Source organism: Bombus bifarius, unplaced genomic scaffold (assembly GCF_011952205.1).
Source record: "Bombus bifarius isolate JDL3187 unplaced genomic scaffold, Bbif_JDL3187 scf7180000007974, whole genome shotgun sequence".
Taxonomy (NCBI): domain Eukaryota; kingdom Metazoa; phylum Arthropoda; class Insecta; order Hymenoptera; family Apidae; genus Bombus; species Bombus bifarius.
This window is the reverse complement of record NW_022884360.1, coordinates 3,534,561-3,548,561: the sequence shown is the minus strand read 5'-3', so window position 1 is coordinate 3,548,561 and position 14,001 is coordinate 3,534,561. Positions and strand designations below refer to the sequence as shown.

Here is a 14,001-nt window from a genome sequence, read left to right as displayed (position 1 = left end):
ACCACATGAAATTTAAATTGTTTATTTTAAACCTTGTTAATGGTATGTGAAATTAAATATACGATTCGTCCAAGTGTTAATCGATTTTAAATGCCATTGATAGAATTAATCACAATAGTTTCTCTATCAACTTTTAAAAACCCGTCTGTACCTCACCTATTCCAAGAACTGTGTATAACGAACTTCTTAACCCTTTTGAAACAAAAAGTTTCTTTCAATAATAAATACAACGACAATAATGTAATAATATAATCTATGATACAAACGACTCTATGAAAAATATATTAAATATAATTTTTTAAATAAGATATGCAGTTCCATGTACAATGGTATCCTATGTGTACGTCGCAGTTTTTCGAGGGGATAAAACGCCATGTACAATTTGTAATTTGACATTTTATTCATTCCAAGAAACAAAACATACTGTATACATATTACAACGTTAGGCAAATTATCAAAAACCGTCGATCGAAATATATTCTTCCCCCGGAGGAGAAATTTCTTTTTCGTGTATGTTATTTATCGTGGCAAGCAGACGTTTCGTCTTGTAGCGCAGGAATTCGGTGATTATAAAGCAATTGCGCAGCAAGATACCAAGAAATAGGTTAGGTTACTAATATAATATAGATATGGGATTTATTGAAATATCAATCGATACGTTGATACTATACGTCATACGTTATCGCCATATCGTATAAGTACTTAGGTACAATGTGGTTGTGCATTGCAGTTTCATAGAAAATATGCTGTTAGCTTAAATTACGATACTCATGGTATTTTCGTTATTGCCCCGTACCACGTCAGTCCAAGTAGCGATGTCGTGTGTCGCCAATTCGCCAATTCACCAATTCATTGAATCGGCTCCGGTTTAGAGCAGAGTTTGAGAAAATCAGTCACTGCCAGCTCTATTTTCTTCGGCACCCTCCTAAGAACATGACATACGAACGATGCGAAGATGTTCCAGGAAAATGTCGCGTACAGTGTTGTACGTGAGTTTTAGCGATGGCAGTGAATAAAGTGAGCCCTTTTCACGTGACTAACGATAAGAATTTTTACTCTTTGCTCTTGCATCATTCTCCTCATTCCTCATTCCTCAATTCTCTCTCTCTCTCTCTCTCTCTCTCTCTCTCTCTCTCTCCACACACACACACTCAAAGTAGTTCCGTTCCTTTGTCTCCTTCTGGTTCTCGTTTGATTCAACCGAAAATCAACATGTTGCAGATTCTCATAGCTTTTTATACCAGAACAGATAGTGATCTCCCTCGCTGATCTGTAGGTCATCCACACCTAAAAGATTGTTCTAGTTAGAGCATAGTAACGGTGTTGGGATGATTATATGCATGTACATACATATGTCGATATGTCGATATTAGGACGAGGAAGTGACGCATGAAGTACTCTTGGTATTAAGGATATATGTAATATGTTTATAGGGTGTTCCATGTAACTGGGACAAATTATAGCTATAGTAAAAGGTAAAAGATAGAAAAAAATTTCATTAGACAAAATTAAAATCTTTTGAATGATACATGTTCTAGAGTAGGTGACTACTCCGAAGTTGATGACCTTTCGAATATTTTAAGGTCACCTCCATTTTTTCAAATAGATCTATATATCCATTTGTTTATACACCAATCGTTGAATCGTTGTATTCTCTATAAAAAATATATACATATACAATAAAATATATAGATGGAAAATTGCTTAGTTTAAAAAAAATTTTAACATTAATTTTGTAACATTTTATTGTTATCGTATAAAAGACGAAGAAGACGATGCAGCACTTGTATGTTTATGTTTTCCATATCTTCCATAAACTCGATTTAATGAACTTTATATAAAATTGAAATATCCTTTAATTCTATTACTTCTGTATAGTGTATAGAGAATCAAAAGACACAGCGATTGATATGTAGAACCATTTATAAATCTATTTAAAAAGTAGAGATGATCTTAAAATCTTTAAAATCCTATCACTTCCAGAATGGATACGGATATACATACACACCGAACAATGTATTATTCGAAACTATTTAATTTCGTTTAACGAAATTCTTTTCTACCTTTCATCGTTTCAGAACTATGTATAACTTGCCCTAGTTACGTGCGACACCCTGTATATTCGAATCTAAGGAAATTTTAACAAGAGACGCCAATCACCCAAGTCTGACACCTCGAGTTTGATAAAGCTTTGTAAATTCATATGTAATGTGAAAAATATTGTACAAAATATTTTTTCATATTTAGAAAGTCTCAACAGCCATTACAATTGATGTCGAATATTTTTTTGAGATACCTTGGAAATCTCAATTAAAGATAGAGGAATTGTATAAATGGTTGAATTTGATGTTATTCAAGTTAATATTATGACGAGCAATATTTTTCAAATGTTTGAGAGGATGAAAGGTACATTTAGCCTCAAAATAAAATACAAAGACAATTTTCGTAATACCAGCTTGATTGACGATACCTTCTGGTGCATCATAACTGCTTTCCAATGAAAAATAGAAAACGTGACTTATCATGTACTTTCTCTATAGTCTTCGTACAGTGACTAACGAAAGGAAGAAATTTTTTACATATTTTCAAATTACTAATAAATAATAAATAGTTCGTATGTTAATGGAATAAGCAACACGACATTTGAATCCTCCCCTTTTGTACAAACCAAAACATACAAATGTAGTGCCATATTGAAATATTGAAAAATTAATAAGTAATCATATAAATATACATTATAGTACAATACAAACATTAGAAATAGTATTATGAATATTATTTTACTTTTATCTTGATTATCTATGACAGTAAATAAAAAATAACAAGTTGATAATATAGTGGTCCCTTGATTGTACTGAGCAGTGTATTTTTCCGCTTTTACATACCCCCAGGTGCAACCAGTTGATTACCCGGTGGCGAGGCTGGATCTGGCGGAGAAGTGAGTCGATATAACAACCAATAATGATAGGACATTGGTTCCTCTTTGTAACCTGCTATCGTGTGAACATAATGCCCATTCGGCCATTCGGATGCAACAAATTGGAAATGCGGTGACATATCTGCGGCTAGAAGCATCACTTCGTAAAATGTTTCATTTTTAGATGCGGTCACTATCAAACTGTATGTCTCGTTTACGTTGCTGCCAACCCATAGAGTGTAAGAGACGTTCACCATAATCGGTGTTGCAGCGGTAACGATCATACCATCGGTATTGCTCGTGTTGAGCGTGTTTACTGCATTATTGCCATTATTCCCGTTATTCCCATTGTTTCCATTAGTTTCGATATTCCCAACGGTAACATTACCCGCGATACTGCCTCCAGAAATTACAGATATCGATACACTGTCGTTGCGATTGCCTGGAATCGCCGCTGGCTCTGCGGCATTGCATTGAAATATTTGTAAAATTGTAACTGTAGCATACAGGTAGCAACTATACCGTAGATCGGGCTTGAAAAATAGCAATTTCACTTTGGAATATAATGCTATAAAAAAACTATCGACGCTACAAGAAATAGACTGTTTGTATCCCAATGCCTTATACAGGGTGCTTCAGAAAGTTGCTATCAAACTTCAGATGCATGTAATGTAGTACTCATCAAAACGAGCAAAAGGCGGCCCACGAAAATATTGTTAATTATCGGTACCGTTCGCTTCGCCGATATCGATGACTTTTCAATATGTTATAGAAATCAATATTTTGAGCACCTTTTTCCTATACGTGTAACCACCGCTCGATCTTAGTATTCGAGATATTTGCAAAAACTGTCAATATTACTACTGTGAATTCTGCTTATAATTGCGCGTCCCTTACAGTGTCAGCGTTATTATTGATGGGATTATTGATGGGCCTAACCAAAACCTGTATAAATTACAAACAAAAGATATGAATTAGGTTAGGCGTTACAATATATGCGACCACCGCATCGAGGCGAGACTTAAGGTTAGTTAATGCAGACATATGTATACGCTGTCACGCATGCGCAATTGAAAATTCGCTGTGAAGGAATTCACTGTTGTGATACCGATAATTTTTTGCCAATGTCTCGGAAACTAAGGCCGAGCGACGGTTTATATGTACATATAGGAAAAGTTGTTTAGAATCATATCCCGATAATACATTCAAAAATCATTCAAATCGATCAGATGGATAAGGTATCGATAATTACCGGAACTTTTTATGCGTATACATATATAGGATGATAAAAAAGGGAGGTTCGTTACTCGTAGGGTTAGGTTTTGAAAAGTTATTCAAAATGTAATATGCTGCCCCGTCATATACATACATACGTATAGAAGGGAGGTAACGACGCGTATATATGCGCGTCTCAATGTCTATGTGTCAATACAAAATGCCAGTGAGACAATTAGAATTCCACGTCTAAGAATTTTAGGAAGAATATGGAATTCTCTGATATGAAGGTGTCAAGCGCATGTAGAAATGGAAGGAGGACATGGAGAGAATCTTTTGTAACCAGGAAAAAAGTGACGTCAGTCGGTTTAATCGAAACAAAGTTGTTCGCAATTTTAATAACATTGATTTTTCGACCCACGTTTATTAGAACTTTTTTCATCGTTTGGCGAGTACTATCTGCTTTAAAAATTACGAACCTCTTTTTTCTACCACTCTGTATTATACAAAACACTTTGAAGTCTCATTAACTATGTAAAGAGACACAATAATCGCGATCATATTGATAACATTTAAAACAGATCTGAAAATATACGTACAAATTACGGAATGTCTATTAAAAGCATACACTTCGCGAAGATAACCAAAGCATTTGAACAGTCAATTAGTCGTTATATTAATAAGCCATAATACATATACAGGGTGGTTGGTAACTGGTGGTACAAGCGGAAAGGAGGTGATTCTACGCGAAAAAAGAAGTCGAAAATATAGAATACAAATTTTTTTTTAATTTTTTTTTTAATTTTCCCACCGAAACAACGATCTACAGTGAGATCCGTTATAACAAGACGTGATAAAGTGCACGCGTACCGAGCGAAAATTCAAAGTCGATTTTCTCGAAAACAAAGCCTCAAACGAAAAATTTTTATTCTATATTTTCGACTTCTCTTTTCGCGTAGAATCACTCCCTTTCTACTTGTACCACCAGTTACCAACCACCCTGTATATGTAGTGAGTCTTTAGTTATTAGTACAAGTATTAGTCTTTACCACTAATTGTACTATTATTCATGTTGTATACTAATTTTTCAATAAATTTTGCAATAAATGTCTTGTAGGTTGTAGACATATACATTTTCACATTGCTTTCAAATTCAACTATTATGATCGCGAACATCGATATAACGCTAGCAAAATTTCAAAGAGTTTCGCATAATGCACATAATATACCCATAAAAAAGGTTCCGTAGTAAGTGTTCGTGGGCCAAATAATTGAATGTATTGTATTTGACTAAATTATTCTATGCTCATACGCGATAAGTTACTACATTACTCGACGAACGATTACTGGACGTGCCTGTATGAGCCTTTATGTGTATGAAGAGGAAGAAAAGAGGAATGACGAGTGGGAAAAGTACTTACCATTACCACTTGTAGTGAATTTCGGTAATGAAGTTTCGCTAGGTCCTTGTCCGCAATCAAGCGTTCTGATACTCGCTAAACCACGTGGTGTCACTCCTAGAAGTGCTTCAGCGGTCGCGCGAACATCACCAGCGAAAGAACCATCGGCTCGTTGCTGATTGGTTAACCATGCTAAAGCAGCTGATCTATTCCAATTATCAGCAGGCTCATTTTCTGCTTCCTCGAGGGCTTGCATTACTAAGGCCGTTGTACGAACGTCTCCGAAACTACCATCGAGTCTTTGCTGTTGTGCTAAACCAATCGATGGTTTGCGCACAAAATGATGGAGATTTCGATGTCTGTGGTCCTGAACGATGCACCTTAAGGCTAAGATTACCATTGCGACGGTATCTAAGATCAGAAAGAGAAATTATGAGATGAAGGAAAGTGATTGTTTTGAGAAACCAATTCGGAAATAGTCTAACAATAAGAGCTCTTTCATATGGGGCTATAAAAAGTAATCGCACGTTATCGTATTTATTATAGCACTTACATACTTGTTAGAGGCAATGCATTTTCTTCACGACGTTGTAGCAGATAGCTCGCCGCTATCTAGCCTTACCGTAATTTGTGACTGGGCCGAGGGCTCGGGTAAGGACCTTGGCAAGACGCTTGAGTGCATGTTTGAAAAGTCGATAGCCGGCGCGATCCCATGGCGTTGAACTATGAAACGAAGCGTCGATGATACGACTGTTTAGAGTTTATAGAGCTTATAAAGAGGATGCGTAAGGTAGTTGACTGACGCGACGCAAGGTTGCATTGCCAAATAATAAAGACTTTGTCTAAATCTAAAGTCTAAAGAATTTGGCCAGATGAGTAGGGAAGGCAATGATACCTTTTTTGTAAGCGGACTGTGACTGTCAAGGACCGCGCGATACTTATCTCTCCAGAATCTTGAAGGAATAAACCTATCCTGACAAATTTCTAGCTTACTAATTAATTAGATACAGGTATATACTTTCATATGTCTGCAAAAATTTGATACTGAGAGAACGAAATGTGTGTAGAGCCTGATAGAAGAAACGCTTCATTGGAAAATAAGGATGTTTGCCAATACTTTAGCCAATGTATATACGTATATCATAATACGTGTGTGAGATATACTTTCGAGACTAAAATATGGGAAATACTCGTGTGATACAATATCCATTTAATTCTGTAACAGGATGTCGACCATTTGCTCTTGAGTGATACTTCATTTCAAGCAGTCAATTATCCATTATATTAATAAAGCGGTAATAATATTCAGTGAGATCATAGTTAACACTTATTATGTGCTTAGATATACGTTTGCAATAAATATTTCGTAATTTCTCTGTACAATAGTGTTCGCTTTGGTGTTCGGATTTGCCAGTTCTTGGAAATAGAATCTCGATGTGCAGATCCCTCTCTGTACACGTTATAACATGTTGCGACGTACGTGTCGACGCCTAGGTTTCATGAAATTTACATCAGCATCAGTTCACCTCGATATTACCAGTTCTTCTCCATTTGTGATTATGCGTGATACCGACGTTGAACAAGTGTTTCGAAATGTCTACTTATTTTCCATATATTCCAGTGTTATTATGTTGATTACAAAAATTAAAAAATTAAAAGTCTGAAAGAAATGGGCATAACGATGGTTAATGGAGACAAAGAGATTTTTTAATTCAAAGGATTGATAAACAAAATTCAACGATAAGAATCTACTGTAAATTATCTTCGGCTACCTTCAATGGTATGCTTGGTATGCTACCCTCTAGCTCTACGCGTTGAAACTTGCATCCAAATCGGGCTTTGCTCTCCACTTAAGATCGGATTCTGATTTTTGCATCCATACAAGTTGCTTTTGATACCGATTCGCTGATATCGAACTACATGAATCGTAACATGTATCGTGAAATCTAAGTATCGATGCATCGCAACATGTCTCAACGTGTACAGGAGCCTTTACGTTGCTGTCTCATTGTCTCACTGGAGGCCGCGTGCTCCCGTGCCCGATATCAATATCTCACTCACATTCGTTCTTTCGTCTTCCCTCGCGATCAGGTAAATTTTCAGAAGTCACCAAGCCAGATATGCACGCAGATTTACCTCAGACTGTGAAAGCTAAAGCGAACAATACTGTGAATTTTCCGATTGGTTTCATATTGCGATACATATAATTATGATACTCGTGTCTTATTGCGTTACTAACGAAATTTTAAGAAGCTTTGTATAACACGCGTCATCTGTATATTCATAGAAACCAATGTTCGAACACAAATGTTTGTAAATACTTTCATGAGCCTGCGTATCCCCATATAAAAAAACTCTTAACAACTCCGACGCAATCAGAAGAATATCGGGAAACTCTGAAGGCACTCACCCACATTGTGATCCTGAGCAGCGTTCGCAATGTCAAGCAATCGACGTATCTGTCTTTTCCTTACATGAGCTTGTGCGTTGCACGCAGCTAGCGTTGTAAGGGCGAATTCATAATCGGTCGGTGGTTCGTGATGTTGAAGCGTTCCAATCAAGTCGTGACCGTGAAACTGTCTTGGATCCGTGCACATGGCGTTTAAGGCAAGAGTGTAGCGTGCTAGTCGAACCGGTGAAAAACCAACTTCTCTGTGTCTATAGAAAAATACTGTCATTATTTTTTCAATGAATAATAACAAATCTGCGGATTTTTACGCATTCATGCGAAACTTAAGGATACAAAGATATACGGAACGCATACAAAATACAAAACTGTTTAAAATATATTCAAAATGGAGTATTCGCTATAATTTTCAATAGGTAAAACGCATGTTTGCTTAAATTCTACTTCATTAATTGGCTGTATGAAAACATAAATTTGCAAAAAAGAATTATCTAAGTAATTATCGATATCTCATCCACCTCATTTCGATAACTTTTAAATATGATGAAGAAATCAACATACTTGATTATACTTACAATACCTGCAAAATACTGTCGTTACCACTATACTGAATTCTGTCTACAATTGTGCGTTCGTGACAGCGTATATTGTCAGTATTAGTTGCCAACCGTTTCACAACGGCGCGGTATATGGATAAAACAAAACAATTTTTGTCCTTTGTTTAACGTTCATATAGGTTTGGATTCGACCCCATTTTAGGGGACCGATGTGAGGTGACCAATACTGATACATAGGCGCACGATTATAAGCAGAAGTCACAGTAACGACACACCGACAGTTTTTTACGAATATTTTGGAAACTAAATCCTAACGACGATTGCATGTATAGAAAACAGTTGTTCAGAATCATGCCCCCGACGACATATTCAAAAGTGATCGAAATCGGTGAGCTGAGCGAGATATCGATAATTACCAAGATCTATGGCCGAATAGTGATTAAAGAATTTTAGATTTTAAACTTTCACGGTGTTTACTAGATGACAAATATTTTTTGACAGACGTATTTGTGATTCTTCGGGTTTCGATCCTGCATCTAACAATACATTGCGCTTTATTTTATTCAGACGTTCCTCTTCGGAGTTCCTTTTCACTTTTCTGTCTATTAAAAGATACGTTCGAAACTCGATGAACTGCAAACATGTCATGATGTTTTGACTTCCTAGAGAAAGACGAACATGAATAAGGATTGTTTTTGCTATAATTATAAGTCACTCAATTGTGAATGTCATCCAACTACGTATAGAACCTTGTTCTTATCTGTACTACCGATTGTGAAACTATTAAAAAACGAGTATTTTTTACCTCCATAATAGCAAGACTATTTCTAGCTCCATTTGTTTGCTACTAAGTTGCAGTTCGAGGGGAGCGGCAGGTGCAACATTATCCTCTCGCGAGAGATTGCTTAGTCGGAGGACCAGCAACACTCGATGAGTGTCGTTTCCCCAACCAGCATTTTTATTTCGTTGACTCCATAACCATGTAGTTGCTCGTTCCAAAATGTTTTCCGCATCAGTATCGCTTGAACTGGACTCTGTGATGCTTCCCACTATAAATTTAATTAATTGTCTGTTAACTTTCTTTTATTCTTATTATGTATCATGTACAATGACTCATAAACGTATTTGGACACTTATACAGGGTGGTTGGTAACTGGTGGTACAAGCGGAAAGGGGGTGATTCTACGCGAAAAAAGAAGTCGAAAATACAGAATAAAAATTTTTCGTTTGAAGCTTCGTTTTCGAGAAAATCGACTTTGAATTTTCGCACGGTACGCGTGCACTTTGTTGTATCGATGGAAAAATTAAAAAAAAAAATTGTTATTCTATATTTTCGACTTCTTTTTTCGCGTAGAATCACCCCCTTTCCGCTTATACCACCAGTTACCAACCACCCTGTATATAATAATTTCTTGTAGAAGTATTATCTGCGTGTGGTGTACGAAACATTTTGAAATTTCATTGGCACTGCAATGATCCGATAATCGTGAATGTATTGGTGAAGTTTGAAACAAATACTCTTTTATAAAATACTCTTTTCATTGTTTTAACGTTTAAAATCAGGCTTACAAGTAACCTCCCACATTTTCGAGTAGTTTCTATCGTAGATTGTAATATATAAGTCGGATGAAGAAGATTCTTCTTTTATTAACAGAAATGCCATCGACATTACTCCAAGCAGTGAATAAACATAATTTAATTGTAAATGAAATGTAAAGAAAATATACATTATATATCATCGTTCATTTTTTTAATAGAATTCAACAAATATATAATTTATTGAGTTTACAAGAAGATAGTAAGTATTGTTCCTAATGATTAATTTGATAGTTTAAAAATTATGTAGAGACTACAATGTGTTTAGAAAAAGAAGATCTTTCTTCGTAAAGAAACTTCTTTCCGTAATTACCTTTCTCATTTCTTCGAATAATTTATTATTGATTATTAATTATTTATACTAATAAATTAAAAAGTTGAAAGTACATATTTTTCTAATAATATACCAAAAATGTAAAAAATATGCAAAAGATCGAAACAACAAAAAAATTGTAGTCATTTTATAAATCATTCTGAATTCTTCGTCTCGTCACTGTATTACACTATCAAAAGGTTTATATCCAAATCGATGTGAACAGATGAGTCACGAGTATAAAGGGTTAGAACTGCAAAGAAAAACTATACCTTTGGCATAGGCCACATTCAACGTGCACAAACACGTTAGAAACAGGACCATTACAGCTGCCATACTTGCTCTTCCCCACATTTTCACCGACGATCGCACGATATTACCTGAAAGACAACAAATATTAACAATAATTAAAACGTTCCATTACTTTTCTTCGCCTGATTTCATCTAACGGCTGTACACTGCGTTTCATAACTATGAAACCACCCTAAAATTTTCAATTTGAGGCTGAAATATTCTGTAGAGAATATCTTCAGATTTGTTTCAAATTTTACCAATATAATACCTACACAATCAATACAAATATCATATATATATATATATATAATCCAGTCTCATTACTATATTATACTGTGGATTTTGAAACGTTTAAAAAAAATCTCAAACTAATTTAAGAATTCGCATGATATCCAAAAATACAGAAAATTTCCAGAAAACAGAGTGTTCGTTACAGTGTTTGACATTTTGAATTTGTAAAACAATGTTCTATAAAGCTTTCATTTTTTTCATTCTATCGATAAAAATACGAACGAATATCGCAAGTCAACCCGTTACAGTGCCAATGAAATTGCAAAATATTCCGTATACTTAGCCACAATATACCCACAAAAAGCATCTACAAGTTCATTCAATATTTATACACATTCAAACATTTTCACAAGCCATCTGAGTTCTCTAGCATTTTTGTTCTTTCCAGACAATACGTGTAACCTGTCCTTTTCTAAGGAAAAGTATCGTGCAGCTTGTTTTTGGGGAAAAAGAGAGAAATGACGAATCGATTGAAGATTCTTGAATGATTTTACAGTCATGAAACGCAGTCTATGGCGTTATTAAATATTACTTCGTATTCACACTATTACTTTCAGCCAACTATTCTTATATTTTTCGGGATCTTGAAAATCGCTCGATCATTCGTTTCCTTAATCGGGACCCGATTGCCGATACGAGTGTTCAATGGTCAAGGCCAATGATTGTATTCGCCTATATCAGCAATGATATGTATAAATGTGCAGAAAGTTGACAAGTAACGGTCACACCGGCAAAAAAGACACTATCACCACCGCGGCCACGTTCGACGTCGCTACGCCCGCGGAAATGCTACTGGGAACAACGCGTGGGAATATTGCGTGGGATCGATATCGCGGCATTCGCCATCCTTCCAGCCGATGTACATATATACACGCTACTCTCTGACTGTATAGGTAAATACATGTGCCTGTGTTCTCCTTTTCTCTGCTGGGGCCTAGTTGTTCGCCTCTTCCTTTTCATGTCACTGTCTCTTACCCGCACCTACTTGCCAACACCACTGTATTCTCTTCGCACCCTCTGTCCCACCTTTGCCACAATTATTATCATTTCACTCCCTTCTGCTATTCTTATCGGCTTATCAACTCGATGTATGGGCATAGTGTATAAAATTCGATTGCTTATGTAATAACTTAAAGAATAAACAAATTTTTGTACAAGTATCTATTCTTGAGTTTGTTTCAACGTCTAGAATCCAAACGTGTCCCACTGCAAAAATGGTTTTCGACGCTGTGTGTATGGATCCGACTTTTTTGAAATTTCATTGGTTTTTTTCATTTTTCAGGCAATCACGGCGAAGGCTACGAAATCTGTTATCGATGAAGGAACCATGTGTTTATACGTTCGTGATTTTAGATTTGCAGTAACTGAACTACAACGACAAGGAAATTTGTAACAGGCTTGATAATTATAACTCACATTTCCTTCCTTTTCTTTCGATTTGTCGAATTTGTACGGTTTTGTACGATTTTGTACTCGAAATAGAAAAAAAGTTACATAAAGTTTGGACAAGCACGAAAAGAAAAGAATAATTCCCTCTGCTTTCTACGCAGATCGCTTTCGCGTTCGATTCTTTTCCTTCTTTCAAACCCATTTTTTTATTTATTCGTTCGTTTGATTCGACGTAAAAACTGACAACATTTAGATACGACACAAAAGCTGTCATTGATTTTATTCAAGAACTACCTTAGTATTAATACTAGATAAAGAAAGGATAACAAATATAGTAACATTCATACTGAATTTTGTCCTTTACCATTTGATCTCGTCTCATCGTGTCAACTACTAAAATATTAAAAAACGAAATCGAAACAATTCTATCCTCTAACAGATTCAGCTCAACGGTCAAGTATTATACAATCAACGTATTTCAAACAAACATAAAATACCAAAATTTTGCAAATACACATGCACATTGTGCATAATATACAATTTACTTACCTTATCGAAAACGTGCTAGTTAAAACACACGTCTTTGAACGCACGTTCACTTAAATGTTTAGGATATTTTTCGGTATTAATATTGCCTAAGAATACGAGGGTTGGAGTGAGGCACGTTGAATCGAACAACTACTGTTAAGAGCGATGCAATGAGAGCGCATAAGGGGTGCAAAGGGTTTCAAGATCGCCCTCTTTCTCGCCCGTTATTGCAGCACACAGATTGGCGCGCCATGTTTAAGATCGCGCTAAAGATACGAAATAAAAATAACATTTATTTCGTGATCCATGAAAGTATTTAGACACTCACCATGAAAGAAACTTTTATATATTATATTATATATTTTACATAAATTACGTTAAATCTGTAATGAGATATGATTATCATGATTAGATATATGATAAAATTTGAAATCAATACAAGAATGTATATACATGCAAGTAGAGAAGTTACAAAACTTTATATCCAACATATGTTTGTAGTAATGTATTTAGTTAACTATTAATATACAGCGCATGAATAGACATCTTAAACATAACAGATCCAATGTTGATCCTTATTAATATGTATAATTGATAGTTGATTGTTTCAATTTGTGATTTCCGACAAATATAGTGACTATAAAAAATATTTGTACTTACATAACCTTATCTTCCGATGTAGCGTTCTTCTAGCTAGTCTTGCATTTCATTTCCACAGTTTCTTTGTAGTTATATGAAAGTACTACTAATGATAAATGACATGAACTTTAATATGTAATTAACATGAAATTAAATACTATTAATTTACTATTGTACTTAAACCTAACTAATTATTATATAAGTAAATGTCATAACAAATACAATAGTATACAAATACTTCTTTTAGTCATTAATCAAGCTTAACGTAATCAATATCACAATATCAGATGCCTCACCCTGTACGTGTCAGACAAAGACAATCATGAAATGTACGAGTATAACAAATGAAAGATAGATAAAGTAAACATTCGTAGATACGAACAAATAGTCAATGCACACTTTTTCTGTATAGACAGAAAAAATTTGCTAGTTAATCAAAGATATAAAATTTGCTC

General features: G+C 35.2%; 1 protein-coding gene across 5 annotated transcripts; it reads right to left on the bottom strand.

Moving 5' to 3' along the window:
- Positions 1-376: 376 nt before the first annotated feature.
- Positions 377-13,920, bottom strand: LOC117216898 (uncharacterized protein CG3556). 5 transcript variants are annotated; one of them, XM_033464060.1, is made up of 7 exons: positions 13,811-13,920; positions 10,678-10,785; positions 9,302-9,545; positions 7,943-8,190; positions 5,554-5,943; positions 2,886-3,377; positions 377-1,287 (listed from the first exon to the last, which is right to left on the bottom strand). In XM_033464060.1, exons 2-7 carry the CDS (start codon positions 10,757-10,759, stop codon positions 1,226-1,228), a joined length of 1,518 nt encoding a protein of 505 aa, XP_033319951.1. In that variant the 5' UTR covers positions 10,760-10,785; positions 13,811-13,920; the 3' UTR covers positions 377-1,225. The 5 variants fall into 5 exon arrangements, with proteins under 5 accessions (XP_033319951.1, XP_033319947.1, XP_033319948.1 ...); XM_033464056.1 differs by lacking the exon at positions 13,811-13,920 and adding an exon at positions 12,929-13,123; XM_033464057.1 differs by lacking the exon at positions 13,811-13,920 and adding an exon at positions 11,523-12,126.
- Between the last annotated feature and the right edge of the window lie 81 nt (positions 13,921-14,001).

Excerpts from the sequence above, each read along its gene's own strand:
- LOC117216898 (XM_033464060.1), bottom strand. The coding sequence starts at position 10,759 with ATGTGGGGAAGAGCAAGTATGGCAGCTGTAATGGTCCTGTTTCTAACG. Across the intron at positions 5,944-7,942 it reads TGCTCAGGATCACAATGTGG|ATACCGTCGCAATGGTAATC; the intron begins GTGAGTGCCTTC and ends TTCTGATCTTAG. Across the intron at positions 1,288-2,885 it reads TCAACTGGTTGCACCTGGGG|GTGTGGATGACCTACAGATC; the intron begins GTATGTAAAAGC and ends ACAATCTTTTAG.